The 25,359-nt window shown below is 49.4% G+C and overlaps 2 protein-coding genes across 3 annotated transcripts in view; one reads left to right on the top strand and one right to left on the bottom strand.

The window, feature by feature from the left end:
• The first annotated feature begins 458 nt into the window (after positions 1-458).
• Positions 459-6,907, top strand: PDRG1 (p53 and DNA damage regulated 1). The gene is made up of 5 exons (XM_060614929.3): positions 459-638; positions 2,260-2,335; positions 3,338-3,412; positions 5,305-5,385; positions 5,984-6,907. Exons 1-5 carry the CDS (start codon positions 552-554, stop codon positions 6,064-6,066), a joined length of 402 nt encoding a protein of 133 aa, XP_060470912.1. The 5' UTR covers positions 459-551; the 3' UTR covers positions 6,067-6,907.
• A 1,726-nt stretch (positions 6,908-8,633) lies between these two features.
• Positions 8,634-25,359, bottom strand: part of TTLL9 (tubulin tyrosine ligase like 9) — a 41,505-nt gene continuing 24,779 nt past the window's right edge. Inside the window, exons 9-15 of one of the 2 annotated variants that reach the window (XM_078444166.2) lie at positions 25,091-25,131; positions 24,105-24,192; positions 18,219-18,277; positions 16,991-17,187; positions 14,915-15,028; positions 13,383-13,507; positions 8,634-9,023 (exon numbers count right to left, since the gene is read on the bottom strand). In XM_078444166.2, coding sequence (XP_078300292.2) covers positions 8,947-9,023; positions 13,383-13,507; positions 14,915-15,028; positions 16,991-17,187; positions 18,219-18,277; positions 24,105-24,192; positions 25,091-25,131 — 701 coding nt within the window. In that variant the 3' untranslated portion in view covers positions 8,634-8,946. The remainder of the gene's footprint in view (positions 9,024-13,382; positions 13,508-14,914; positions 15,029-16,990; positions 17,188-18,218; positions 18,278-24,104; positions 24,193-25,090; positions 25,132-25,359) is intronic. The other variant, XM_078444167.2, reaches the window with a different exon arrangement.

Here is a 25,359-nt window from a genome sequence, read left to right as displayed (position 1 = left end):
TTTATTCACTCCCATTTTTATAAATTGGAAACTGAAGGTGTCAGAGATTAAATATAAGCCACTCTGACACATGGACCTTCTTCCTTCTTAGTGTTCCTGAAACAGGGGAAGAATGATTTTATTACTCCCAAACACCATAGTATGTAATTATATCTTTTGTCATGAATTGTCGGTGTTTCCCACTAGGATGACGTTGCATGAGGACAGAGACTGTGTTTTGTTCACTGCTGCGCCCTCAGCACCTAAAACCGCCTGGCGCCTAGTAGGCGCTCAACAAATAGAGAAAGACAGGCAGGTGGGTTCAAAGGCAGCGCTGCACGCTAGGCGCTCTGGGCCTGCAGGGGGCGTTCCAGTCCCGCCCCCAAAGCTAGGCCCGCCTCTCTCTCGAGTGTTGGAGCCTGCGCGACACAGTTCTTTTAATTGCGCATGCCCGCCGGAAGGCCTGCCCGGGCGGCGCTTGCGCGTGCGCATGCGCAGCCGAAGCGGAGCCCGAACGGAATTTGAGCTGTGTCGCAGCCGAGCCGAGTGGAGTGGTGTCGGAGGTGGTGGGCATGCTGTCACCCGAGGCGGAACGGGTGCTTCGGTACCTGGTGGAGGTGGAAGAGCTCGCCGAGGAGGTGCTGGCGGACAAGCGACAGGTAGGAGGCCGGTCCGAGGCGCTGGGGCTGGGGTTCGGCGGTTGGGGCCTGGCGGCGAGCGCCCTAAGGCCGCGCGCTGGGCGCGGAATCCGGCTCCAGCGGGGGCTCGCAGTGGGCTGACCTGGGCTGGTGGGCTCACGGCTGTGACTACAGACGTGGGGCGGCGGTAAGGTAAGGTGGACCAGACGCCTGTGACGGCGCCTCGCTTCACGCATTTATTAGCACGTGTTAAGTGGGCGCCTGCTCTGTGCCAGAGATTCCCTGTGCCCATCCTTTCTCCGTCCCTCGCCGTGCCCTCGGGATCCCGAGCCGTTACCTCTTTCGTAGGTTTACCTGAACATCTTTTTCAAAGGGCAGTTCCTGCTGCCTCGCCCCACTGACTGTGGGTGCTCTGCCTTGGCCAAGGCTCTCGGGACAAGAGAAAGAGAAAAGAGTGGTCTTGTGATTGGGCAGGTGGGGACGCTGGAGGAGAAGTGGGGCCTTGGTCGTGGAGGGCCTTGTAGACCTGACCTGGAAGTCTGGATCTTGGGTCTTGTGCTAATTTAAGCGTTGAGGGTTTGAAGGGACATGATGGGGGGAGGAAGGATGATGTAATTGGATTTAGGCTTTAAAAGAGTTTCTCTGGCTGGTGTGTGGAGCACAAAATATAGGGGGGCATGGGGGGTGGTCTGTGAGGAGCCACTGCCAAGGTTCAGGCAAGAGATGGGTTTGGCTCTAGCTGGTGGTGATGGAGACAAGCGAATGGGTCAGAGGTATATTTTGGGGCTCTAGTAGGCCTTGATGTGGTTACATATGGGGGTGAGGGAGTGGGAGGAGTGAAGAGTGATTCATGACTCGTCTCCAGTTAGAATAATTGGATGACTGGTCGGGTGTTTACTGAGAAGGGGAAGACTTGGATGAATAAGTGCCCATTAAATGAAACACTGCATCAGGGTGTGCTGGATGATAATAATAAAGAAGCGATTAAAATTTGCCGAGTACTTACTGTGTGTCAAGGACTATGCGAACTCATTTAGTTCCTGGCTCAATAAAGTATGAGCTAAGTGCTATTCATATCTCCATTTCTCCGAAGGTGAAATTACACAGCTCGTGGCGGGCAACAGGATTCAAACCTGGGTATCGTGGCTCCAGAGCCAGGGCTCTCCAGAAGGATACCGTAGCGTCTCCTCACTTCCTTAGTCGCTTTTGTGTTGTTAGCACTGTTTCAGTGCCCCCACCCCTGCTATTGCAGTCCAGGATTGTTGGCCTTCTCCTGATACTAGGTCAGCATCAGCTGAAGGGACTTGTCCAGGGAGCGGTTTCTACTGCCATGGTGATTCTGAAATGCTCTGCAGCTTGAGAACTAGCACTCCAGTGAATAATAAGTTACCCATTTAGTCAGCAAACTTTTCCCCAGCACCTTCTCTGTGGGGACAGCACCTACACGGAGTATTGTCTTTAAGGACCTGGAAACTGAATAGGAGAAGTACATTTGCACATCAGTGTGTTTTGGGCATGACATTGGAAGAAACCCAGGGATAATGCCTTGTGTCTGTTGAGTTTTAAAAGCCTCTGGTCTGTTGGAAGGTAATGGTTTGGGGCAAGAGGGAGCTGAGTTCCCTCCTACCCCTGTGCTTTGCAGATTGTGGATCTGGACACCAAAAGGAATCAGAACCGGGAGGGCCTGCGGGCTCTGCAGAAGGATCTCAGCCTCTCTGGTAAGTCAGGATTTCATCACTGGGCTCTGGAGGCCTGTTCTATCTTCCTTCTAAGGCTTTCAACTTATCTGTAACAAAGACAAGTCAGGAAGCCCCACGTGTGTGACACAGCCTGTGGAGATGAGGGAGAAAGTGTTGCAGGTCTGACACGGACTGTGGCTCAGGGTTTCAGCGGCTCATCTCCATGATGGGGGTTAGTTGCTGGCTCACTGATGGCACTAGGAAGGTGCTGGGTGGGGGTTATGGACACAGTGAAGTTCCTGCCCTTGTGCCCTTACAGATAAAACAGCATAAATACATAATTGGAAGTTGTGAGAAAGCTGAGGAAGGAATTGGACATGAGGTGGGTGTTGGAGGAGGGGTTGAGGGCTTTTCAGATGAAGACAGGTGGGTAAGACAAAGTAAGTGGGGGGGGGGGGGGCGGCGGCGTGTGATGTGGCTGGAAAGATGGGCAGAGGCCAGGCCCAGGGTTTAAAGTGCACCAGAAAGCCTAAAACCTGCTCATTGCTTCTCATCTCACCAGAGTAAAAGGCGGAGTCCTGTAAGACCGCCTAGAACTCTCCAACATCCTCTCCTCTCCTGTTCCCCCTCGCTCATCGACTCCATTCACCCTGGTCTTGCTGTTCCTGTTTCCTCTGCCTTGCTCACTCTTTCCCCAGATGTCTGCAGGGCTCACACCCACTTTCTTCAAGTCTCTGCCCAGATGTCACATGATCATTGAGGTCTTCTCAGACCACCTAATACCAATGACAAGTTCGTCCCCTACTCTGACATTCCCCATCGTCTTACCCTGCTTTATTTTTCTGTGGAGTACTTAGACTTATCAGGGTCTGACAGGTCCTATCTTTGCTTATTTATTCTTTCTCCTCCACCGTAACATAAGCTCTGTGAGGGCAGAAACTTTGTCTCGTTCTACTGTGTTGTCAGCATCTCAGACAATGCCTGTCAAGGGAGTAGGTGCTCCAAAATATTTGTTGAAAGAGTGACCATTTGCCCTTTCAGAAGATGTGATGGTTTGCTTCGGGAACATGTTCATCAGGATGCCTCACCCTCAGACGAAGGAGATGATTGAGAAAGGTAAGGCCTTCTGGGGATGAGTCAGGGACACATCTCCCCCACCAGCGCCAATCGTAACCCAGAACTGAGTGAGAGTCAGGCTTTGGGCCATTTGAGGAGAGGCAGCTGTGTTACAGGGTTCAGGTAGGTGTGGGTTTGAGTCCCTGCTCTGCCACTCTGAGCTACTTCTCATCTCTAAAGGGGGGGACGCATCTCTGTAGCACACTTGTGAAGGTGGGATAAAACAGTATATGTACTTAGCCTAGTGCTTGTTTACCAGTGAGAAACAGTTTGTGCCACAAATACAGAAGACCCAACAAACCAAGGCTTCAGGAAACCTGGTTCTGTTTTTCTCCTCAGTAGTTGTCCAGAGGCAGGCAGTCCAGGACTGGCACTGCTGCTCACAGCAAGGTCACCCTCACGTATTCTCATGGTGGCGGTGTGGTCATTGCAGGCCTCGTGTCCTCTTGCCAGGCTGTAGGAAAGGCAGAGGGCCTGCTCCATGTATGGCCTTGCTTTCTGTTTCAAAGTAAGGCTGTCCTCCTTAGAGACTTCGGACATCTCATTGGCCAGAACTAAGTCATGTGGCCACCCGTAGCTTCAAGGGAGCCTGGCAGAGTGAGCTCTTTATTTTTCAGGTCCCCTGTAGTAGAGACTGCATTGAAAATGGAGGTCTGGGGAGAGTGAGCCTCCGGGGTCTGCTGCAGCCTGGGCACTTAGCATGTACTCAGATCTTCATAGCCACGACCCTGGAGGCTCTTTGTAGGAGCATAACGGCAAAAAGTCAAGCTGCAAATGGGTCCTTGCCTGGGAAAAGGAAAGATTATGCATAGTTTTTTCTCTCCCGACCCTTGGAAAATGTATAGATCAAGACTCTGAAGGCAGAGTCTCCCTAGCGCTGTTGAAGTAAAATTTTAGCAAAGGAGACTAGAACAGCTTAAAGAAGTTTCTGACTGCGCTTTTGAAAAATGTACAGTGATACTATGGTTATAAAATTAAGAGTCGTCATTGCACTTGGGTGGTGGCCACAGTTCATTCAGGGTAAGCTTTCAGAGGGGGTTGCTTGCCTGGGTTCAGGATCTGGTCCTCAGCGGTCTTGGTCCACAGATACGGTCTTGTCACCATACCTCGAGGGGTTCTGGGACATGATTGTCGCTGGTTCTCCGGGTCCTCCCAAGCTAACCAAGCCCCTGAGGGCCTAGCGTCGCTCGTTTACCAGGAGCACTAGAACCGCTGCCCAGGCCTTCTCCCCACCGGAAAGAATGAAAATCTGTGGGGAAGACAAACCAGCAGGTGGTCGTTTGGTGACATTAGGCAGTGGTGTCACCAAACATTGTGGCGTCTACTTCTCATAATGCAGTGTGCCCTAAGGTATGAACAGTCTTGGCAAAGATAACTGTTTCTGTTCACCAGGGTTAATTAGGTTAAGCCCGAGCATCGGGCCTATCCATTGATTGTTTAGGTCACGTGTTACCAGAGTCCTGTTACCTAAAAACCCCTCGCATTGATGGAGTTAGGTTTGTAAAACTCCTTAGCCATGCTTTTCCTAACCATCTTCTTCACTCTGGTTTGATGTTTGAATTTTCTGTGATTTCATTGTGGGAGGGTGACCTAAAGTCCCATATTGCCTTCCCCACCCACTGAGCAGCCCAAGGTACTTTGCATATGAAAATAGGTCAGTGAACGGAGAGGCGAGTGCTCAGTCCTGTCCTGGGCTTACTCGACCATCTTGGGCAGATCGCATCCCTTCTGTAGGCTTTACTTCCTTCCTCAGTTGGTCTCTCAAGTCCCCTTCTTCCCGAATGCCAGGAGCCCTTGATCTCAAGGAGTGGGGGGAGAAGCGGATGGCTTCTCCCTTTGGGTGGGTCTGTCTGTGGTATAACCTCATCCTCTGCCCACCTGTTTTTTTTCAGATCAGGACCATCTGGATAAAGAAATAGAGAAACTCCGCAAACAACTTAAAGTGAAGGTCAACCGCCTCTTTGAGGCCCAAGGTATTGGCCTGGTGGGAAATGGAAACTAGGAAGAGAGAGGACTGTCAGCATGGACTTTGCAGAGCAGGGTGGAAGCCTCTCCCAGGCGGGCAGAGGCCTGGGCAGCAAGCGAGCGGTGCTGAAGCTGTGGGCAGGGACGGTAGTTGTAGCCACCCAGAGATGGAATGAACAAGGAAGGTCGTGGGGTCTTATTCCTGTCATGAGTCCTTTTCCAGGCACAAGGAACAGCCTGGGCTATCTCCCAGGAAATCCTAGGCATGGTATAAGAAGCAGGATAGCTCTGACTCAGGGCACTCAGAGGGCCTCAGTCAGGTGGTTAAGGCCAGAGCTAAATTTCTGGGTAAACCTAACCCCTCCAGATTGGTCACAGGTCTGGCAGAAATCTGGAGGTTTCTGGGCAGCAGAGTCAGGTTCTTGGTGACTCCTGTGCCTCGTCCAATGCATTGCAGAATTTGAGGCCCTTCCCTGTCAGACCTCAAGGCCAAGTGTTTGGCAACACGAATGCAGCATAAGCCCCTTTCCTGGGCCTGACTCCAGGGCCAGCAGGAGTTGGACAACAGGAGGCCCAACTAGCTGATGGATTGTTTTCTCCCTTTAGGCAAACCAGAGCTGAAGGGTTTTAACCTGAATCCCCTCAACCAGGATGAGCTTAAAGCTCTCAAGATCATTTTAAAAGGATGAAATTCAAGAATGAGATGGGGGACCTAGGACATCATCCCCCCTGAGGTCATGGAGGACCCAGGACTCCAGCTTTGAAACCTACAAGGACACGATCCACCCTGCTAGAAGATGGGCGTCTTTACACTTTAAGATGTAAAGAAGATCTGCCCCATGAAAAGCCTTTGTCTGGGGGGATTGGCTCTCCGTGATGGCAGGAGGGAGCCCTCATTCTGCCAGTGTCTGCTGGGGCTGACTGCTGGGGCTGGATGGACACAAGGCCCATTGATAGGCCCTGGCAGCCACCAGTGCTGAGTGGGGGCAGCGCCTGTGGGGGTGTGAGAATGGCCACAACAGGCACTTTTAACAAGGGCCCCTGTTCAGATGGGCCCCGGACGTCGGGGAGCATCATTCCTGCATTCCTCTCCAGAAGAGAGGCATTCTCAAGCAGCATGTAGTGGAATTGGAATAAAGCAGGAGGCTCACAGGTGGTTTCTGAATGAAAGGCCGAATCAGTGTTTCGTAGTTCACCACAACCATCTGTGGGCCAGACGCACCACTCCCCCAGCACCGCCTCCACTTTGACCCTTTTTTCCTGCTTGCCCCCAGAATGGAGCCCAGAGTGGGTGCTGCTTATCAAACTCTTGCACCTGTCTTTTAGTCAGGAAGGCCTTGCAGAGTCCCGCACCAGGGACGGGTGGGGGAGCTGCCTCTTCACGAGGCCCTCTGCCACCTCTGAAGGCGGGGCCTGGGTCAGCGCCACTCAGGGTTCCGGCCTGCCTTCGCTGGTCTCAGATCCTAATGTGCTGTGAGGCAGCACGCTGACTTTCATGTCACTGAGCTTAATAAATGTTTCCTGGACGAATGAATAGTAGCTTCTGTTCTTTACCTCATTTGGTCCTTAATCGAGGCCACGCTGCCTTTAGGACGCCACCAGCCTTGAAATGCTAGCAGGACTAGACCGCCAGTACCAACACTGGTAACACGGAGCGGGCACGCCTCACCCGGTCCCCTCACTGCACTTGGCTCCAGCCGATGATTACGTGGGAACACAGGCTGGTATGTCCAGATGTTACTTTTTTTCAAGAGGAGCTAGAAATCTGGATTTTTAAATTGAATCTCCTGCCTTTTAAACATCACTAATACAGAAGAGTTTTAAAGACTTAGGTTTTGGCCAACAAAATACCCTACATAAGCCAAATTTGGCCCCATACCTACAATTTTGCATCTTCCTGAGTTTTAAAAGTAGAATTACATTGTTTTCCCCATCATGGTCCTAAAGTGGGGAGGTAGAATTGGAAGCTATTTGTCCATCCATAGTAGACTAGTTAAAGGAGTCAACAGCTCCAGACAGGGTAATAGTCTACACCCACAATCAGGGATAAGGAAGCTTGCTGTGCACTGATTGGGAGCAAGTTCCAGGGTAGAGTAAGTGAGAAAAGCAAGACGCCAGAGCAGGGTCTCATAAGCCAATAATCTGTGCAAACACTGTATGGTTCCCTCCCCAAGACAGAAACTGCCGGGTTGGAGCACAAGGGTGAAAGAGAAGGACACCTCACCTTTGTAGTACATGTTACATAAAAATGTAAAAAAGGGACCGGAGCATTCGCCCCGGTAGCTGCTGTCTGATAGGTGTGCCTGGCGCGTGACTTCTGTCTGAACATTGTCCCTGCCTGTGTGGCAGGGTGGACGCTTGGCCAAAGGAGCCGGTCAGGTTGGCTGTCCTGGAAATGAGGAACCTGTGTCCAGGGCTGTCTGGCCTTGCCTCAGTCACATGGGTGGAAGGAGGTTCCCACGCTCTGAGGCAGGAGGCCCAGAGTGGCCTAGCTTCTGGCCTTCCCAAGGCCGGCTGGTTCACTTCTTGGGTCTGCCGGTATTTTTCCTTCCCAAAATCCCTTCCCCTTCCCCTTCTGCTATTTGCAGCCAAAAGAACTGTCCTGCAGTGGGGAGAGTTGCAGCGGGAGCTGCCTGGGCTCTCCTAGGCGGTCCCCCGTGGAGCAATTTGCCCACAGCCCACTCTGCTGCAGTCTCTCTTAAACCAACAGGAGGCTTAGGAATGGTGGAATGTGTAGAGAATGCAGAACTTTGATTTGCGCCCAACTCCCCAAGCCGTATCCCGTTGCTGGCCAGGCCAAGGCCTTCTGGCTTAAAAAGCTCAGCTCCCAACCTCGGGAAGGTGCGTAGAGGCCCCACATCACCTAGCTGCCTCCTAAGTGCACCTTTGCAGAGACCCTCGCTAAGCAGCTTGGCCTTCCCGATCCTTACCTTGTCCACTTGAAAAACAAGGATGCTCTGGCCTGTTGATGTCAAGATGGTCAGGGGAGCTCCATGAATTCCTGACACGCCAAGTCAGGGTGTTGCATGGAGGGAAAGGTGTATTTAGGGCTCAGCCTTTCCCCAGACCCCCAGTAATCCAGTAAGTGCTTGCTTTGCAAGCACACCTTAAGACCAGTTCCCTAGCCCCTGACCCCTTGCTCCTGAAGGCTTGTTTTAAGCACTGACCTTCAAGACATCAAAGGCTCAAAGCCAGGAGGGCCTGGCTCCGGTCAGCATCATGCCCTGAGCCAGGCCCAGTGCCCAGTGACTCCGAGTGAGGTCTGTTCTCATTTATTAGACAGGATCTCTCTGGGGTAGCAGAACTTGCTGCGGTTGTCCTTGTCAGGCCCGATGGCCAGGCCAATCCCTCAAGGTTAATACGCATCTAGTCCCAGGGATTGGCCGTCTCCTGGTGCAGAGGTGCCCAGGTGGGGGCATCCAGGGGACGTGGAACAAGCAGTAAGCAGCAACGCTGCTGCCAGGCCAGAGGGAGGGAGGTGAGTGCTTGGAGGCACCGCTGTGCTGGAAAGAGGGGGGAGAGGACTGTGCTGGCACCTCCCAGGGTCGCTTTCCTCCCCACCGCGGGGACTAACTGGAGGCTTTCTTCTGGCTTTGAAGGGAGCGGAACAGTTGCCTCAGCTGTTTTTTCCGATCGTTGACACAGCCTGGAAGGGAAATGGAGTGTTAGCTGGGATGGCCTGTCCTTGGTAGAGGAGACATGGGGGGCGTGGAGGGGCCTGTGCTCCCACTTCCTGGAAGAGGGAGGGCCCGCAGGAGTCGTGCAACTCCGGATGGCCTGTGTTTTTCCCTGTGTTTTTCGTCCCGACTCCACTCCTGAACTGCACGCCCTCAAGCAGATCATTCTCCCCTGTTGAGCATAGCTTTCTCATCAATCAACCAGGATACCTGCTTTGTGGACTGAATGTAAGGATCACCAGAAAAAGGTAACATTCAACCCCGGTGCTGAATGCGGATGAACTTGCTGAGCCTTCACAGGAATGACGTGTTAGAAGAAAACTGAGTTTCAGACAGGGTAAGAAATTTGCTTCGAATCATACCGCAAGTAGCAGACTGAGACTCGAACCCAGATCTAGCTCCAGAGGCCAAGCTCTTTTTTTTTTTTTTTAATTTTGAGAGAGAGTGTGAGCAGGGGAGGGGCAGAGAGAGAGAGGCGGAGAGATAGAGAGAGAGAGAGAGAGAGAGAGAGAGAGAGAGAGAGAATCCCAAGCAGGCCCTGCACTGTCAGCAGACAGGCCACGCTCTTAACCACTACCCCACACTACCTTTCCTGTTGGCTTCGCTTGGTGAAAACATTGCAAGCTAGCATAGTGCCTGGTACCTAACAGGTTAAACGTTAGCTTCCTTCCCTTCCTTACCCAACCCCATATGGCAGGCACAAGTGGTTAAGAGAGGAATTTTCCCCGCAAGTGGCCCCTACTCCTGGCAGGGTGTCCCAGGCAATCCATGCTGAGAGGCCGACAGGAGCTTCTGAGACACCTCCTCTCAGCACCTTCACGGCGTTACCCGCTTCTCGTTTGTTCTCACGGCTGGTCTGTGAGGCAGCGCCACGGTCCTTTAGTTGTGCCAGGCACACTGATGGCGCTCACAGATGCTGGCTGAATGACTGCATCGCTGTGGCCACAACTACTGACCTGGAGGCATCTGCCCTCTCAGCACCCCAGAGCCTCCTGGGTACTCAACTGATTATCAAGGCTTCATTGAGCTGAGGCCCACTATATGCGTCCCCAGGGTTTTCCAAAGTGAGTTCCATGGAACTACCTGGTTCCTTCATAACTCCCAAATCTTTGTGTCCAATGCAAGCCTCTTGTTGGAGTTCTAGACTCATCTCTGAGTTACCTGCTGATCTTTTCACCCGGAGACCCTTCAACCCTTCATTTCATCCAGGCTCTTCCCAACTCGACCAGCTTCTCTTGTGCTCGCACCCAGACGCTCGACTGGAGACTTGGGGATTATTCTAGAGACTTCTAAAGCAGGGGCTCTCAACTAGGCTGTGCTTTAGTCAGCTGGGACCTTTTAAAACTCCTAAGGGCCAGGGGCGCCTGGGTGGCTCAGTCGGTTAAGCGTCTGACTTCGGCTCAGGTCATGATCTCACAGTCGGTGAGTTCGAGCCCCGTGTCGGGCTCTGTGCTGACAGCTCGGAGCCTGGAGCCTGTTTCAGATTCTGTGTCTCCCTCTCTCTGACCCTCCCCCGTTCATGCTCTGTCTCTCTCTGTCTCAAAAATAAATAAACGTTAAAAAAAAATTTTTTTTTTAAACTCCTAAGGGCCAGATCAACTGTATCTTTACCTTCAGCAGACATTAGTACTTTTGAAAGCTCCAGCATAATTCCTATAGCGGCCAAGATGGAGAGCCACTGTTCTGCATCTTTGCGACTCAGACAGGGTCCAGGGATAAGCAGCATTAATATCTGAGGCAGATGGTTGCCAAAGATGGCTGCAACAACTCCTTCCATTCCTATATGCACGCCTTCCTGCAAGGTGACTGCCGCTCCTTGACCCAGTGGAGGGCTCCATTTCCTTGCCCTGTGAATCTGGGCTACAGCAGCTTTGACTAATGGATTGTGACGGAATGACACTACACCGTGGGACTTCTGAGCCTAGGCCTCAGGGGGCTTTGCTAGGTCTCCCACCTTCTTGGAACGTGAGACTACCATGGGAAGAAGCCAGGGCTGGGCTGCTGGAGGATGAGTGGCCACCTGGAAAGAGAGGCCCCGCTGACAGCCAGCATCACAACCACCACCTGTGCGAATGAGGCTATTCTAGGCCTTGTGTCTCAGTGAATCGGCCGGGTGCCTGCAGCCTTATGAATGACCCCAGGCTAGACCTGAAGAATCAGCAAATGGGACAGAAGTTGTTTTAAGCCTCTAGGTTTGGGGAGAGTTTGTTTGTTACATAGCAACAGTCAACTAGGAGAGCATCACCTGGGAGCTTGTTAGAAAGGCAGAATGTTAGGCCCGCATCCCAAACCTACTGAATCGTAATCTGCATTTTAACAAGATTTCCAGATGATTATATATATGCACATCAAAGCTTGAAAGCTCTGTAGAGTCATCTTGCAACAACACAAGGTGGCACTGCTGTAGAAAAGCCTTTCATAAATCCCCTCTCTTCTCCTTTCTCAAGCAAATTAATCGACACTCCAGGCTTCCTTGCAGCTGGGGTGGCCATGTGACCCAGTTCTTGCCCATAAGATGTCAGCCCTGGGAGGGTTTCCCTTTTGGAATAAAGAGTCAAATCTTGAAGGAAAAGCCTTGGCCCTTGGGCCTTCCTGCTTCTTCCTGCCTGGGACGAAGACACAGTGTCTGGAGTAGGAGCAGCCATGTTGTAACCATGAGGCAACAAGCATGAGCACCAAGGCAACCCACTAAGTGTAGCCAAGTGGAGAGAAGAAAGCGCTGGGTCTCTGGGGGCATTTTGCATCCATTGTGTCAGCCCTGTCACCTACCCCAAGACATCCTGTGGCTCAAAACAGATCATTCCCTTTCTGTGTAACTATTATTTGGCTTTTCAGTTGCTTGTAGCCAAACTCAATCCTAAATCCTATCAAACCCTAAAAAAAGATTTAAAACTTCTTTTCATTAAAAAAAAAAAAAGCCACTTAAATAAAATTTAAAAAGCAAATAACAAATTCAGGAAAATATTTATAAATACATTTGACAGAGGGGTAATGTCATCAATGTATTGATATCCAAGGCCTTTATAAATTTAGAGAACAAGCCACTGAAAACTGCATAAAGACTATGGACAGCTTACAAAAGAAGAAATACGAATTGAAAAACTCTGCAACATAACCAGTAATCAACAGAATGCACATAAAAACAAATCTACTTTTTTACCCATCTAGTTGACAAAGGTTTTTTGTGGTGTTGTGTGTGTGTGCGTGTGCGTGTGCGTGTGCGTGTGTGTGTTTTATTCAGAGCAGGCAAATCTGTGTACTCTTTCTAAAAAGCAATTTGGCTGTAATAAGTCCATCCCTTTGACCCAGTACTTCTACTTCTAGGAATCTGTCCTAAAGAAATAGCCAGAATTTCAGCTGAGCTTGATGTGAGAAGATGTTCATCACAGCATGGCATTACTTATAAAAGAAAAAAATTGGAATCATACCAAATGTTCAATTAGGAGAAATTGATTTAGTAAGGTTGACCTATATACAAGCTGGAATATTTTACAGCTGTAGAGTAATTTTGTTTTTAATTGTGCTAAGGGATAGAATTTTCTAGCACCCAAGCATTCAGGTTTTAGAGTAAGAGGGATTGGAGTTCAACTCCTCATCACTTATAACTGGGACCTTCAGCAAGTTATGTAACACCTGGAGACCACTTCTCCATCTATAAAATGATACAAGCTGCCTAAAAATGAAATGATGTACGTAAAGCTTGGACCTGGCCAAAAAGTGTTTCCAAAAGAGAGGCTCTTATTAGTATTGTTGAATGACATGGAATATAGTATGTGGAAAAGTGGGACTCAAAACTCCAGCCCAATGCCAATGTTGTAAAGAAAAAAGTATAAATATAGGCATTTTTGAAAAACTGGAAGGAAATACAACAGATTGTTGAAGCTGGTTATGTCTGGATGGTTTTTTATTCCCTTTTAGTTTTCAAATACTCTACAATGAGTGAATAATTTTTATAATCAAGAAAATTTTTCACTTTTTAAAAACCAAGTTTAAAGTCAAGCCCTGAAGTCCTTAATTTCTTTTACCACATTGTACATTTTTGGAGTTCTTTTCCACCTAAGCCTTTTGCAATCCACCTCCTGATAGATGAATAATATCTCTTGCCATGTGCCAGGTGGCGTTCTAGGCATATGTTGAGATAAAAACTCTTTTGTCTCCATTTTACAGATGAGGAACAGAGAGGTTAAGTCCCTTGCCCGAGGTCACACAGCTGGTAAATTGTAGATCAAATTAAAACGGTCTAACCACTATGCCAAGCTGCCTCCTAGACTACCTGGCTCCTCTCATGACACATCCCCCGTGCCCACTCCCCACCTGGCCCCACTTACCAAGGTGTGTGTTGGTCACAAAATTCCCCATCCCCAACAGGTCAGGAGCCCCCTCTTCTCGGCTGACAGGGCCATCATTCCACATGAGGTCAAAGCCTCCCACTCGCTTCTCCCTTCCTGTGAGCCTAGATGGGCAGGAGATACAAGGGGCTAATGAAGGTGCACCTGGTGAAGCCCTAAGACCCAGGCGAGGCTCCTGATCCCTCCCGGCACCCTGCTCGTGCCCACGCTGTCAGCATTTCTTCTTTTGTTCACCCATTTCCCAGGTTTCAGAGGGGTCGTCTCCCATATTGTCCCCAGGCCCCCACCCTTGCCCTCGGTAACATGAACCTACTTATACTTAAAGTCTGCTGTCCTTCCCAGACTATAAACTGCAGGAAGGCAGGGACTAGGTCTGTTGTGTCCTTTACTGTGTCCCCGGTGTGGGGCACAGGTCTTGGCACATAGTAGGAGCTCAAATGTTTGTTGAATGAATGAATGATGGTAGATACAGAGGACAGTTGAGGTTCTACCTGCTCAGCACCCATTTCAGCTTCTTTCAGCCTCAGGGTACCTTGGGTTTTTTTGAGAACCACTCCTCCCTCTCTCACTCACATGGCTCAGCTCAGGGCTGATCCTACTCCCCTGGGAGATGGGCACAACATGTAGGCCCAGGCAATCAGAGTCACAATGATTGGTTCAGAGATAGGCATTGACATAATCCCCACCAATAAGAATGAGAGTTAGCCCTCAAACTTTTGCTGGAATAATTGGGAAAAAGCTAATACACAGGAAAGAGGTGGGTCACGGAGAAGGAGAAAGGGAAAGAAAGGGAATCAACCAATACTGACTGAGAACCTGGAATCAGCCATTCCTGAAGTCAGACCCTGGGTTTTCCCATCATATGCACATCGTTATAACAGTAGATAGTCTCAGGGCGCCTGAGTGGCTCAGTCGGTTAAGCGTCTGACTTTGGCACCAGTCATGATCTCATGGTTTGTGGGTTCAAGCCCCGTGTCAGGCTCTGTGCTGACAGCTCAGAGCCTGGAGCCTGCTTCGGATTCTGTGTCTCCCTCTCTCTCTGCCCCTCCCCCTGCTCATGCTCTGTCTCTCTCTGTCTCAAAAATAAATAAAAACATTAAAAAAAATAACAGTAGATAGTCTCTTATTGAGCACTTACTATGAGCAAGGCACTTTATAATAAATTATCTTAGTAGATTAATTTAACAATCCTGGGGGTTAGCATGAGGTTTCCCATTTTACAGACCAGAAAACAGGCTTAGACAGGTGAAGTCCAGGGTCTCATGGAAATCCTGCTGGACTGAATCTCAGAAGGCTATAGGTGGCCCTGCTGTGCCTCAAAAGGGCTGAGTCCTTGGACCAGGATCCAACCCTGTGTGGACATCTCAGTTTGTCCATCTGTAAAATGGTGAGCAGGCCCGAACCATCTCTAAGGGCCACTCAAGTCCCAGGGTTCTGAGTTCTCTGTCTTCCTTGATGGGAGCCCCAACTGTCACATACAGGGGTGCCTGAGCGAGGCTGCCTTCCCTCACCTGGCCTCCATGTCCACGACATGCAGGGTATCTTCCAGAAGGCAGGTCTTGAGCTCATAGTCCTCCTGGCTGCTGGCTGTCAGCGATGGGGATGCGTTGACCTCCAGGAGCCACCTGGGGAAGGAGGGGAATGGAGAGCCTTAGGGTTGCCTGGTCCCTGGGGACCCTGGAATTTCATGGAGAGGCTAGATGGGGTGCCTGGGCCCAACCCTCAATTCAACCAAGGTTGCTGTCTCCATTTTTCCACTAGAAGAAAGGTTTCAGTGGCTAAAACTTTTTGAAAACAATTGTCACAAACTTGAAATCCCCACTGGGGCCAGGTGGTACCCAAACGAGGCAAGCTGGAGGGGGTGGAATGGTCTTGGTGCCCTCGTATTGCTCTTCCTTCTCCCACTAGAGCTGTGAATACAAGACAAAGTCCCGTTTCCTAGTGAACTTTTGCGTGTGTGGGCAATGGCCGCTGCGGGCGGCAGGAGCTGGGAGGGGTGGAGAGCGGTGAACCGGGAAGAACATTCCACTCTAAAGCGGTGGCCCCTCCAGGAGACTGTCACCCTGTGGGAGTGTGAGCCCAGGGTTCTGAGTTTTCCAGAAAAGGCGAACATCCAGATTGTTGTGTAAACGTCTCCCAGTTTTTCGAGATGCTCAAATGAATTTACAAGGAAAATAATTTGAACTCCAAAATTGAAGCGTCTGTGGCCAAAAGTAGCCCAAGGGCCTAGAGCTTGCAAACTCTTGTTTTGTGCAAATCCGGTCATTTACAGGCAAGAACCTGGGGCACAGAGAGGGCAGGACCCATCTGGCAGGTGAGTGGCAGACTCGGGCGCCCCTCCCACCCCCAAGCTTGTTTCCCCATCAGTGTCCACTTTAATACCCGCAGCCACATCTTTGTAGCAGGGGGCAAAGGAGAGACCCGCTGGCACCCGGACCCTGTTTCCTTGAACCTGGGTCTGACATAGGTATCAGTCTAGAGCTCCTACTGCTGGCTCGGAAAGCCCTCAGCACCTATCCAGTGACCCTGGGGAAGGAGCTCAGGAGCCGCAGTGCAGGCAGGGAGTAGCTCAGCCCAGGAATTATGACCTGGCTCTGCCCTTGACTTAATGTGTAACCCCAAGCGCCCAGAACAAACCCACTGGGCTTCTGTGTCCTGTTGTGTCACATGAGGGCCATCACGATGGTCCCTGCCACCTCAGGCTTGTCTTCCTCAACAGCTCAACCTCCTCTGTGGGGATTGTGGGAGCGCACCAAATTCCTTTTTTTTTTTTTTTTAATGTTTATTTATTTATTTATTTATTTTTAAATTTTTTTTTTAACGTTTATTTATTATTGAGACACACAGAGCGTGAGCAGGGGAGGGGTAGAGAGAGGGGGAGACATAGAATCTGAAGTAGGCTCCAGGCTCTGAGCAGTCAGCACAGAGCCTGATGCGGGGCTTGAACTCACAAACTGCGAGATCATGACCTGAGCCGAAGTCGGTCGCTCAACCAACTGAGCCACCCAGGCGCCCCTAATGTTTATTTATTTTTGAGAGAGAGACAGAGCGTGAGCAGGGAGGGGCAGAGAGAGAGAGGGAGACACAGAATCTGAAGCAGGCTCCAGGCTGTCAGCAAGAGCCCGACACGGGGCTGGAACTCACAAACCGTGAAATCATGACCTGAGCCAAAGTTGGACGCTCAACCGACTGAGCCACCCAGGCGCCCCATGAATGCACCACATTCTTAACAGGAAGTGACATGGTAACAATATTCCCTTACACGGCACTTTGCACCCTGAGAGCAGCAGGGCTTACAGAGAAGTTTCTTGCCTGGTACTCGGGAAGGATTGCTGACTCAGCAGATGTTCAGGAAAGGTCTTTTAGTGCCAGGCACGGGGTTCGGTGCTTTACAGACAATACCTCATTTATCCCTCATAATAATTCTATAAGCACAATGTCCATTTTACAGATGGGCAAACTGAGTCACAAAACTAGGAAGTGCATCCAACCAGGAAGCGGCAGAGACCACACCCGGGCCGTCTGGGTGCAGAGTGTGTGAAACGTACCCCGCCCCCGTTCCCCGGGCTGCCGGCCCACCCACTTACGGTTTGAGGTCCTGGTCTATGAGGATGTCATAGCCGTACAGCTCAAAGCAGTGCTTGTCGCTGATGATCACCTTCTGCACGCTCTGCAGGCTCCTGATGAAGATGTTGTCCATGTCGCTGAAGAGCGTCTCCACCGCCTCCGGCCCATGCTTGGACGCCAGGTACTGGCGGAAGCGCTGGATCATCCACTTGCAGCCCTGGGGCCCCAAGCACCCAGGGAGCGGGGGGAGAGGGAGCCTCTGTTAACTGGGACCTGGCCGGCCGGGACCCTCAAACAGTCACCATCAGCACGGGCCTTGGGTTTCGACAAGAGGCTCCCACCAGGGTCCTGTGATTAGGAGGACTCTGAGTTTGTCCCTCTTGCAGGGCAAAGCTACTGCATGCTCAGGGGAAGGGGTGGATGTGCCCTCCCAGAGCCTGTGCTTCTTTCTAGAGCACAGCCTGGGTCCCCAGCCTCCCGGAAGTCGCTGCCCCAACACCCTGCACAGGTTTCTTCCCTGGGCCTGCCTTCCTGGGGACAGACTGCACTGACCATGGGTGTACCCTGAGGCCCAAAGATGACCAACTGGTTACTGTTTTCGGGGGGCTAGGGGTACGTATATGCAGGAGGCCCCCACTGTGTAGGATGGAGCTGGGGGAGGGAAAAGACGGGAGCGGGTGTGAGCCGGGAGCCAGCTCTCCCTGTGCCCCTCTGTTCTGGCTCTTAACTCTGAGAAGTCTGAGAATTCTAAATTCGAACTTGGCCTTGTAGGTTATTAGACAGATAAATGGATGGATGGATGATAGATAGATAGGTGAAAGAAAGAAAAAGAGAGAAAAAAAAGAAAGAAAGAAAGGAAAAGAAAGAAAGAAAAGAAAGAAAGAAAAGAAAGGAAGGAAGGGAAAGAAAGAAAGAAAGAAAAAAGAAAGAAAAGAAAGAAAGAGAGAGAGAAAGAAAGAAGGAAAGAAAGAAAGAAAATGCTTTCAAGGTAGGAGGATAGAACACATTTTGTTACAGGGTGTGTGTCTTTGATTCGTAACTTTTAAATATTCAGACGCACAATGTGTGGGTCTCCTTCTGTACTCTTGTCCTGGGTCCTGCAAGTGGGAAGGGTGGTCCTGACCTCACTGATGAACTGGAACTATGAGCCCAAGACTGGCCTGTCCTGGGCTCCGTGGTACACCATCGCCTCACCCCAACCCAGTCCCAAAAGGCTGGCTCTGGAGGCCAGAAGCACAGCTTCCTCACCTTCTTTGGATGGTAGTCAGGAGAGGTCTTTTGCACAGCGACATTGGTGAGGTGAACATCTGGGAGAGGTAGGTGGTCAAGGACAAGTGTGAACAAGAAGGGTGAGCCCTGTTCCATGGAACCCCCAGAGATCAGACTAAGACTTGTGCTTGGACATTGATGAGGAAGGCGCCACGATGGCCCAGACGTCACATATGTGGGCCTTGAGTTCAGATGGGCCTGGGTTCAAATCCCACCTGCGCCTTTTACTGGCTGTTCGCCCCTGAGCAAGTCACTTAACCCCTGAGCCCTATTAAGTGGGGGGACTTAGGTGGGGGAAACGGGCAAAGAGTAAGCAAACAATCAAAACCAATCTGGACGGAAGTGGGGCTGATTAGTTATGAAATCTTTCAGCGGGATTTTTTTTAGCTTAAAAACGACAATAGAAATCACAGAGGAAGTCAGCGGATGAACAGAGCCAACCATGTAAAAATAAAAATAATCAGATATCAGGGCAAGAATGAAAAGCAAGCATGACTAGATAAAAGATTTGTAGCAAATGTGACAGACTAATGTTTTTATCACATGAAAATCCCACATAAATTGTTAACAATAAAAATTTATGACCCTAATAGATACATAGATATAGGGAAAACATAACTGCTAAAAGACCATCTGGGAAAATGCCTGACGTTTCTAGTAATAGAAGATACATAATTTTAAAGGGATGTAAATGGAGGGGAGGGGTGGCTCCCGAGTGGCTCAGTTGGTTAAGCATCTGACTTCACGAGATCAGGTCAGGATCTCATGGTTTATGAGTTCAAGCCCCGCATCAGGCTCTGTGCTGACAGCTTGGAGCCTGGAGCTGCTTCAGATTCTGTGTCTCCCTCTCTCTCTGCCCCTCCCCTGCTCGCGCTCTGTTTCTCTCTCAAAACAAATAAACATTAAAAAACAATTAAAAAGCTATAAATAAAGGGATGTAAATGAGGAAGAAGTACCAATTGGAAGAAACGCAAATTCTAAGGCAAAACCCTGCTTCCCCATTAAGTCAGTTACATATTTTTTAACCTTTTTATTTGGAAAAACTCAAAACTCACAGAATCATTGCAAGTGTAATGAATGCCCATATAGGCTTCATCTACGGGTGCTAATCGTTTTAGAAATGTCTTTAAAAAATTTTTTTTAATGTTCATTTATTTTTGAGAGAGACAGAGCACGAGCGGGGGAGGGGGAGAGAGAGAGGGAGACAGAATCTGAAGCAGGCTCCAGGCTCTGAGCCATCAGCCCGGAGACTGACACCGGGCTTGAACCCACAAACTGTGAGATCATGACCCGAGCCGAAGTTGGGTGCTCAACCGACTGAGCCACCCAGGCGCCCCAGAAAAGTCTTTTTTAAATGATTGTCTTCAGGGGCGCCTGGGTGGCTCAGTCGGCTGAGCATCCGACTTGATTTCAGCTCAGGTCATGATTTCACGGTTCGTGGGATCATGCCCAGTGTCGTGCTCTGCCCGGACAGCTCGGAGCCTGCTTGGGTTTTTCTCTCTCCCTCTCTCTCTCTGCCCTTCCCCCGCTGATGCACGCTCTAAATAAATAAACTTTTTTTTTTAAGTTCCAAACTGTTTGAAAAAATAAAATCAAATGATTGTCTTCAGCAGGGAGAGCTGGGATAAAATGGCCCTGTCAATGGAAGGGTAATAAAAATACAAAAGAACCTTCTGTAAAACAATCTGGCCCATATACCCTTGATCCAGTATTTACACCTCTGCAATGTCGGCTGAAGGAAAAATTAAATATGGTAAAAGATTTATGAAAAATATGTTTCTTCCCAGCATTGTGTGTCACAATTGGAGGAAGCAGAATACTTTCTAAATGCCTGCAGGGTGGAAGATTAATAAACCAATAAGTCGGGGCGCCTGGGTGGCGCAGTCGGTTAAGCGTCCGACTTCAGCCAGGTCACGATCTCGCGGTCCGTGAGTTCGAGCCCCGCGTCAGGCTCTGGGCTGACGGCTCGGAGCCTGGAGCCTGTTTCTGATTCTGTGTCTCCCTCTCTCTCTGCCCCTCCCCCGTTCATGCTCTGTCTCTCTCTGTCCCAAAAATAAATAAAAAACGTTGAAAAAAAAAATTAAAAAAAAAATAAACCAATAAGTCTACTCGGTGGGATACTTTATAACTAATAAAAAATGTCTACAAGGAAAATACTGATATGTGTAGTGAAAAAAAGTTATGTTTATACAGTTGAGATCACTCCTTTATAAAATGCAACAACAAACTGTACAAACGAACCTGGGAGAAAATACGTCAGGGTAAGTAATTGTCTCTAGAAAATAAGAACACAGAAGGTTTCTTTTCTTCTCTGTTTTTCCTTTTTGTACATTTTCTGAATTTTCTGATTTGCCTTTAAACGGCTCTACTACTTATATTGTGAAAGCTATACTCTTTAAGTGTTTTATTATTTTTATTATTAAAGTAATACATAAAGGTTGTAAAAACAATTCATAATATAGGAAAACGTGTAAAGGTGAAAATAAACGTTCCTGGCCTGATTCTAATCCCCCTTGGTGTTCAGAGTTTATAAATTAGTGAACATCCTTTCTGACTTTCTTCTGAATAGAAACATATTTCCTTAAAAGCAAAACTAGGATTATAAACACACCAGGTCTATACCTGTATGTTGTTTTTCATTTTAATAGTCTGTCTTAGATACCTTTCCATGATATTTTAATTGGCCTCATTATAACAGCTGTACAATAGCATATAGATGTTTTATTGTTCATTTTGCCACCCTTCAAGGGTGTTTTAACTTGTTTCTATTTATTGTTACAGTGCTGAGGTCATTATTTTTATATTTTGTGTGTGCACATACATGCATATATATTTGAATAACTGTATGTGAACTATATATAAAAATATAAATCTCTAACTCTTAAATATGGAGAACAGAGGGTTACTGGAGGGGTTGTGGAGGGCGGATGGGCTAAATGGGTAAGGGGCATTAAGGAATCTACTCCTGAAGTCATTGTTGCACCATATGCTAACTAACTTGGATGTAAATTAAAAAAATAAAAGAAAAAAACATTTAAAAAATGTAAATCTGTATATTTAAGGTCAGGTTAAAATATGTCTTATTACTTTATGATCCAAAGTTGTTTTATTATTATTATTTTTTTAATTTTTTTTAACGTTTATTTATTTTTGAGACAGAGAGAGACAGAGCATGAACGGGGGAGGGGCAGAGAGAGAGGGAGACACAGAATCGGAAGCAGGCTCCAGGCTCTGAGCCATCAGCCCAGAGCCCGATGCGGGGCTCGAACTCACGGACCACGAGATCGTGACCTGAGCTGAAGTCGGACGCTTAACTGAGCCACCCAGGCTCCCCTGCTTTATTATTTTAAAAGTTGGTGTGTCATATACAAAACACATACAGCAAAATATTAATATCTGCTAAATCTGGGTGGTGGATGCCTGGATTTCTCTTATAGTCTTTTTTCTGCATTTTTGTACATATTTTAAATATTTCAACGTTTGAAAATTAAAAACAATTAAAGGAAGTTGTGGAACATCATGTGTATTGACTCACTGTGAAAACAGCAAAGGCTTGTTCACTAGAAACTAGTCCTGGGAAAGGCCGGGGTCTGTTTAACAAGGCGCCATGACCCGAGATATACAAGCACTTTTTTTTTTTTTTTTTTAATTTTTTTTTCAACTTTTTTTTTTTTTTATTTATTTTTGGGACAGAGAGAGACAGAGCATGAATGGGGGAGGGGCAGAGAGAGAGGGAGACACAGAATCAGAAACAGGCTCCAGGCTCCGAGCCATCAGCCCAGAGCCTGACGCGGGGCTCGAACTCACGGACCGCGAGATCGTGACCTGGCTGAAGTCGGACACTTAACCGACTGCGCCACCCAGGCGCCCCTACAAGCACTTTTAAGTAGGGAACAGGGGACCACTAACGTGTGCTGAACGCTCACTTTGTGCCGGGCACTGTCCTAAGGGTTTTACGCGTGTCATTTAATTTTAACAAAACACATGGTGGCCAAAAGATAAAACTGCAATGAATGATGACTTGCATATGTTAAATGCTTGCTAGAATTACATAATTAAACAAACATACTAAAAATGCTAGAGTTGGGGCACCTGGGTGGCTCAGTCGGTTAAGCGTCCAACTTCGGCTCAGGTCATGATCTCACGGTTCATGAGTTCGAGCCCCATGTCAGGCTCTGTGCTGACAGCTCAGAGCCTGGAGCCTGCTTCAGATTCTGCGTCTCCCCCTCTCTCTGCCCCTCCCCTGCTCATGCTCTGTCTCTCTCTGTCTCTCAATAATAAATAAACGTTAAAAAAAATTTTTTTTAATAAAAAATTTAAAAAATGCTGGACTTGGAAAAATAGGGGGGGGAATTGTTGGAAATACTCAGCAGGGCCAACTGCCATTCTAACACGCAGGCGACGCATGTGCATGAGCTCGGGACAGACACATAATCGAGAGACAAAATTAAGGCAGGGGGTGGGAACTGGCTGGAAGCATTAGCTGTGTTGTCCAAGCAGCAGCAGCAGCAGCAGCAGCAGCACCTTCCGTAGCCTTCTCCCCCACAGGCAGGTAATTCAGTCCTGCTGATTCATCACCTCTCCATTTCTGGATTACCGGCCTCTTTGCTTCTGATGCTCATGTCTAAAAATCTTATGTTTATTTATTTTGGAGAGACAGAGCATGAGTCGGGAGGGGCAGAGAGAGAGGAAGACACAGAATCCGAAGCAGGCTCCAGGCTCTGAGCTGTCAGCGCAGAGCTCGACGCGGGGCTCGAACCCATGAACCGTGAGACCATAACCTGAGCCGAAGCTGGACACTTAACCGACTGAGCCACCCAGGCGCCCCACATCTAAAAATCTTAGAAACATTATTTTTGATGTCAGTATTCTAACCAGATAATACACTCACGTGGTTCAAAAGTCAAAAGGCATCAAAATGTGCCTGAGGAACTATCTCCTCCCCACCCCTGTCCCCACCCGCCCAGTTCTCATCCCAAAGGCAACTTCCGTTCCTAATTTCTTACACTTCCTTCTAGAGATGTCTGCGCACGGATACAAACATATACAGAGATATAATTTGTAATGTGAATGGAAGCATACTTTTCAGAGTTCTATACTTTGTTCTTTTCCAATTAACAATACGTCACAGGGATTATTTCATATCTGTACATAAAGCACGGCCCCATTCCTTTTTAACAGCTGCATAGTATTCCATCATGTAAATGAGCGGTTTGTTTTATTTCCTTTTTTTCTCTCTCTCACAAACAAGGCTGAGCAGTGCATTGCCTTTAAACCTCTCTTTTCCTATATTGTGAGTGTACATGTCGGGTAAATTCTCAGAAGGGAATTTGCTGGGTCAGAGGGTATGTGCTTTTGTCTTTTGATAGACATTTGCCAGATTGCCTCTGGAGTGGTTGTACCCACTTACACGCCACCAGCGACACACGTATTCCCCCAGCCTCGCCAGCATAGTGTGTGATCATATTTTTGGTCTCTGCCAGTTTGATGGGTGAAGAGGGCATTGTGTTTGAGTGAATGTGTGAGCCAATGTCTAGGCACACGGAAGGATGCAAACATTCTCCAAAGGAGCTCGAGCTCTCCCATCCTGTGAATGTGAGTCAGTGTGGAGCGAGCAGAGAAGTTTGGGGTGACCTGCTCTGAGCAGAGTGGGGCTGCTCCCCTGGGATCACCGGGGGCTCCCCCACCCCCACAAGACTGTCAGCTCCCGGAGGGAGGGACCAGGCCCGTCTTGTCCACTGCTGTATCTCCTGTGCCGAGACCACAGCTTGGGACTCGGTGGAATGAAGAAGCTCTCCCTGACCAGCTGGGGGGATGGGGAGGGGCAGGGCGCAAGGGGGCTGGGCAGACGGGATCCGAGGATACACTGGTCATCGATGCTGCTCAGTGTGAAGCGGGTGTTGGAGAATCGGGCGAAGCCGTCCCGGTACAGCCAGGCCCGCAGCGGGATGTACTGTGTCGAGGAAGGAAAGGAGGGAGAGGAAGGGGAGGGGGGTGAATACGAGCAATCTGCCCCTCCTAGCTTTTGCACCCGTCGTTTCTTCCACCTGGAGTGCCCTTCCTTCCTACCTTCTCACATCACCCCTCAAGAATCCGTCCAAACAGCCTCCTCTGATTCCACCCCCTCCCTCCCTGGTGTCAGGGGCAGGGAGAAGACGCAGAAGGGAACCGAATGAACGAGACTCTTCTCTGCTCCGCTACCACGCGCGACACCCTTCCGGGTGTGTGTCCACGTTCCCCACCAGACGCTCAGCTCCAGGAGCCCAGGGGCTGAGCCCGCCTCCCACGCCCCTATGTCCTCATGCCCCACATTGAGGAGCACCTCACGAAGGTTTGAACGGTTGCTGAACGAATGGGTGGGGAGAGGCGGTATGGCAGCTCCTTGTCTGAGAGTAGACTCTGGCACTAGGCCGCCTGGATTGGGAGCCCAGGTCTGTCCGTCACCTGTGCGTGACCTCGGGTAAGCCACTCAACCCCCTCTGATTCTGTTTCCTCATCTGTAACATGAGGATAATAATAGAACCCGCCTCCCCGGTCATTAGGAGGACCAAACGTAGTAAAACCTGCTGAATACCGGGGTTTGGTACTTAGGAGGTGCTCGGTAAAGGTCAGCTGCGGTTACCACGAATGGCGGAGTGAATAAAGGACAGGCGGACGGCAAATCCAGACTCGGGTCTCTGAGATGGCAGAAATGGGATCTGTTTCCGTGCCCCCGCCTTACCCTCAGACGCCCCCTGGGCTCTCCCAGGCAGGCTCACATAGGCACCCCCCAGAATGGCTTCTGCCCCCTGTCTCCTGGCCCAGCTCTTCCTTACCTGCTGCTGGAGGAGGGCCCCATCTTAGCTACTCACCGACATCACCAGCACGTAGACGCGCAGGTCAAACTTGCGGCCTGTCAGGCAAGGAAAGAATTCATGCAACAAATACTGACCGTGTGCCAGGAAGCATGGTAGGTTTGGGGGTTAGAGCAGTGGACAGGCAGAGGTGAATGCCAACAAGAGCACAAGAGGTACAAGGAGAAGGTAACGAGGAGCGGAGGTGGTTAATGTGGGGGAAAGGCTGGAGACAGGGTATCAAGGAAGGCTTCGTGGAGAAGTGGTGGCCTAGAGGAAGAGAGGTG

This window comes from Panthera onca, chromosome A3, assembly GCF_046562875.1.
Source record: "Panthera onca isolate mPanOnc1 chromosome A3, mPanOnc1 haplotype 2, whole genome shotgun sequence".
Taxonomy (NCBI): domain Eukaryota; kingdom Metazoa; phylum Chordata; class Mammalia; order Carnivora; family Felidae; genus Panthera; species Panthera onca.
Note: the sequence above shows the minus strand (reverse complement) of the source record. Positions and strands in the feature narration are given on the sequence as shown.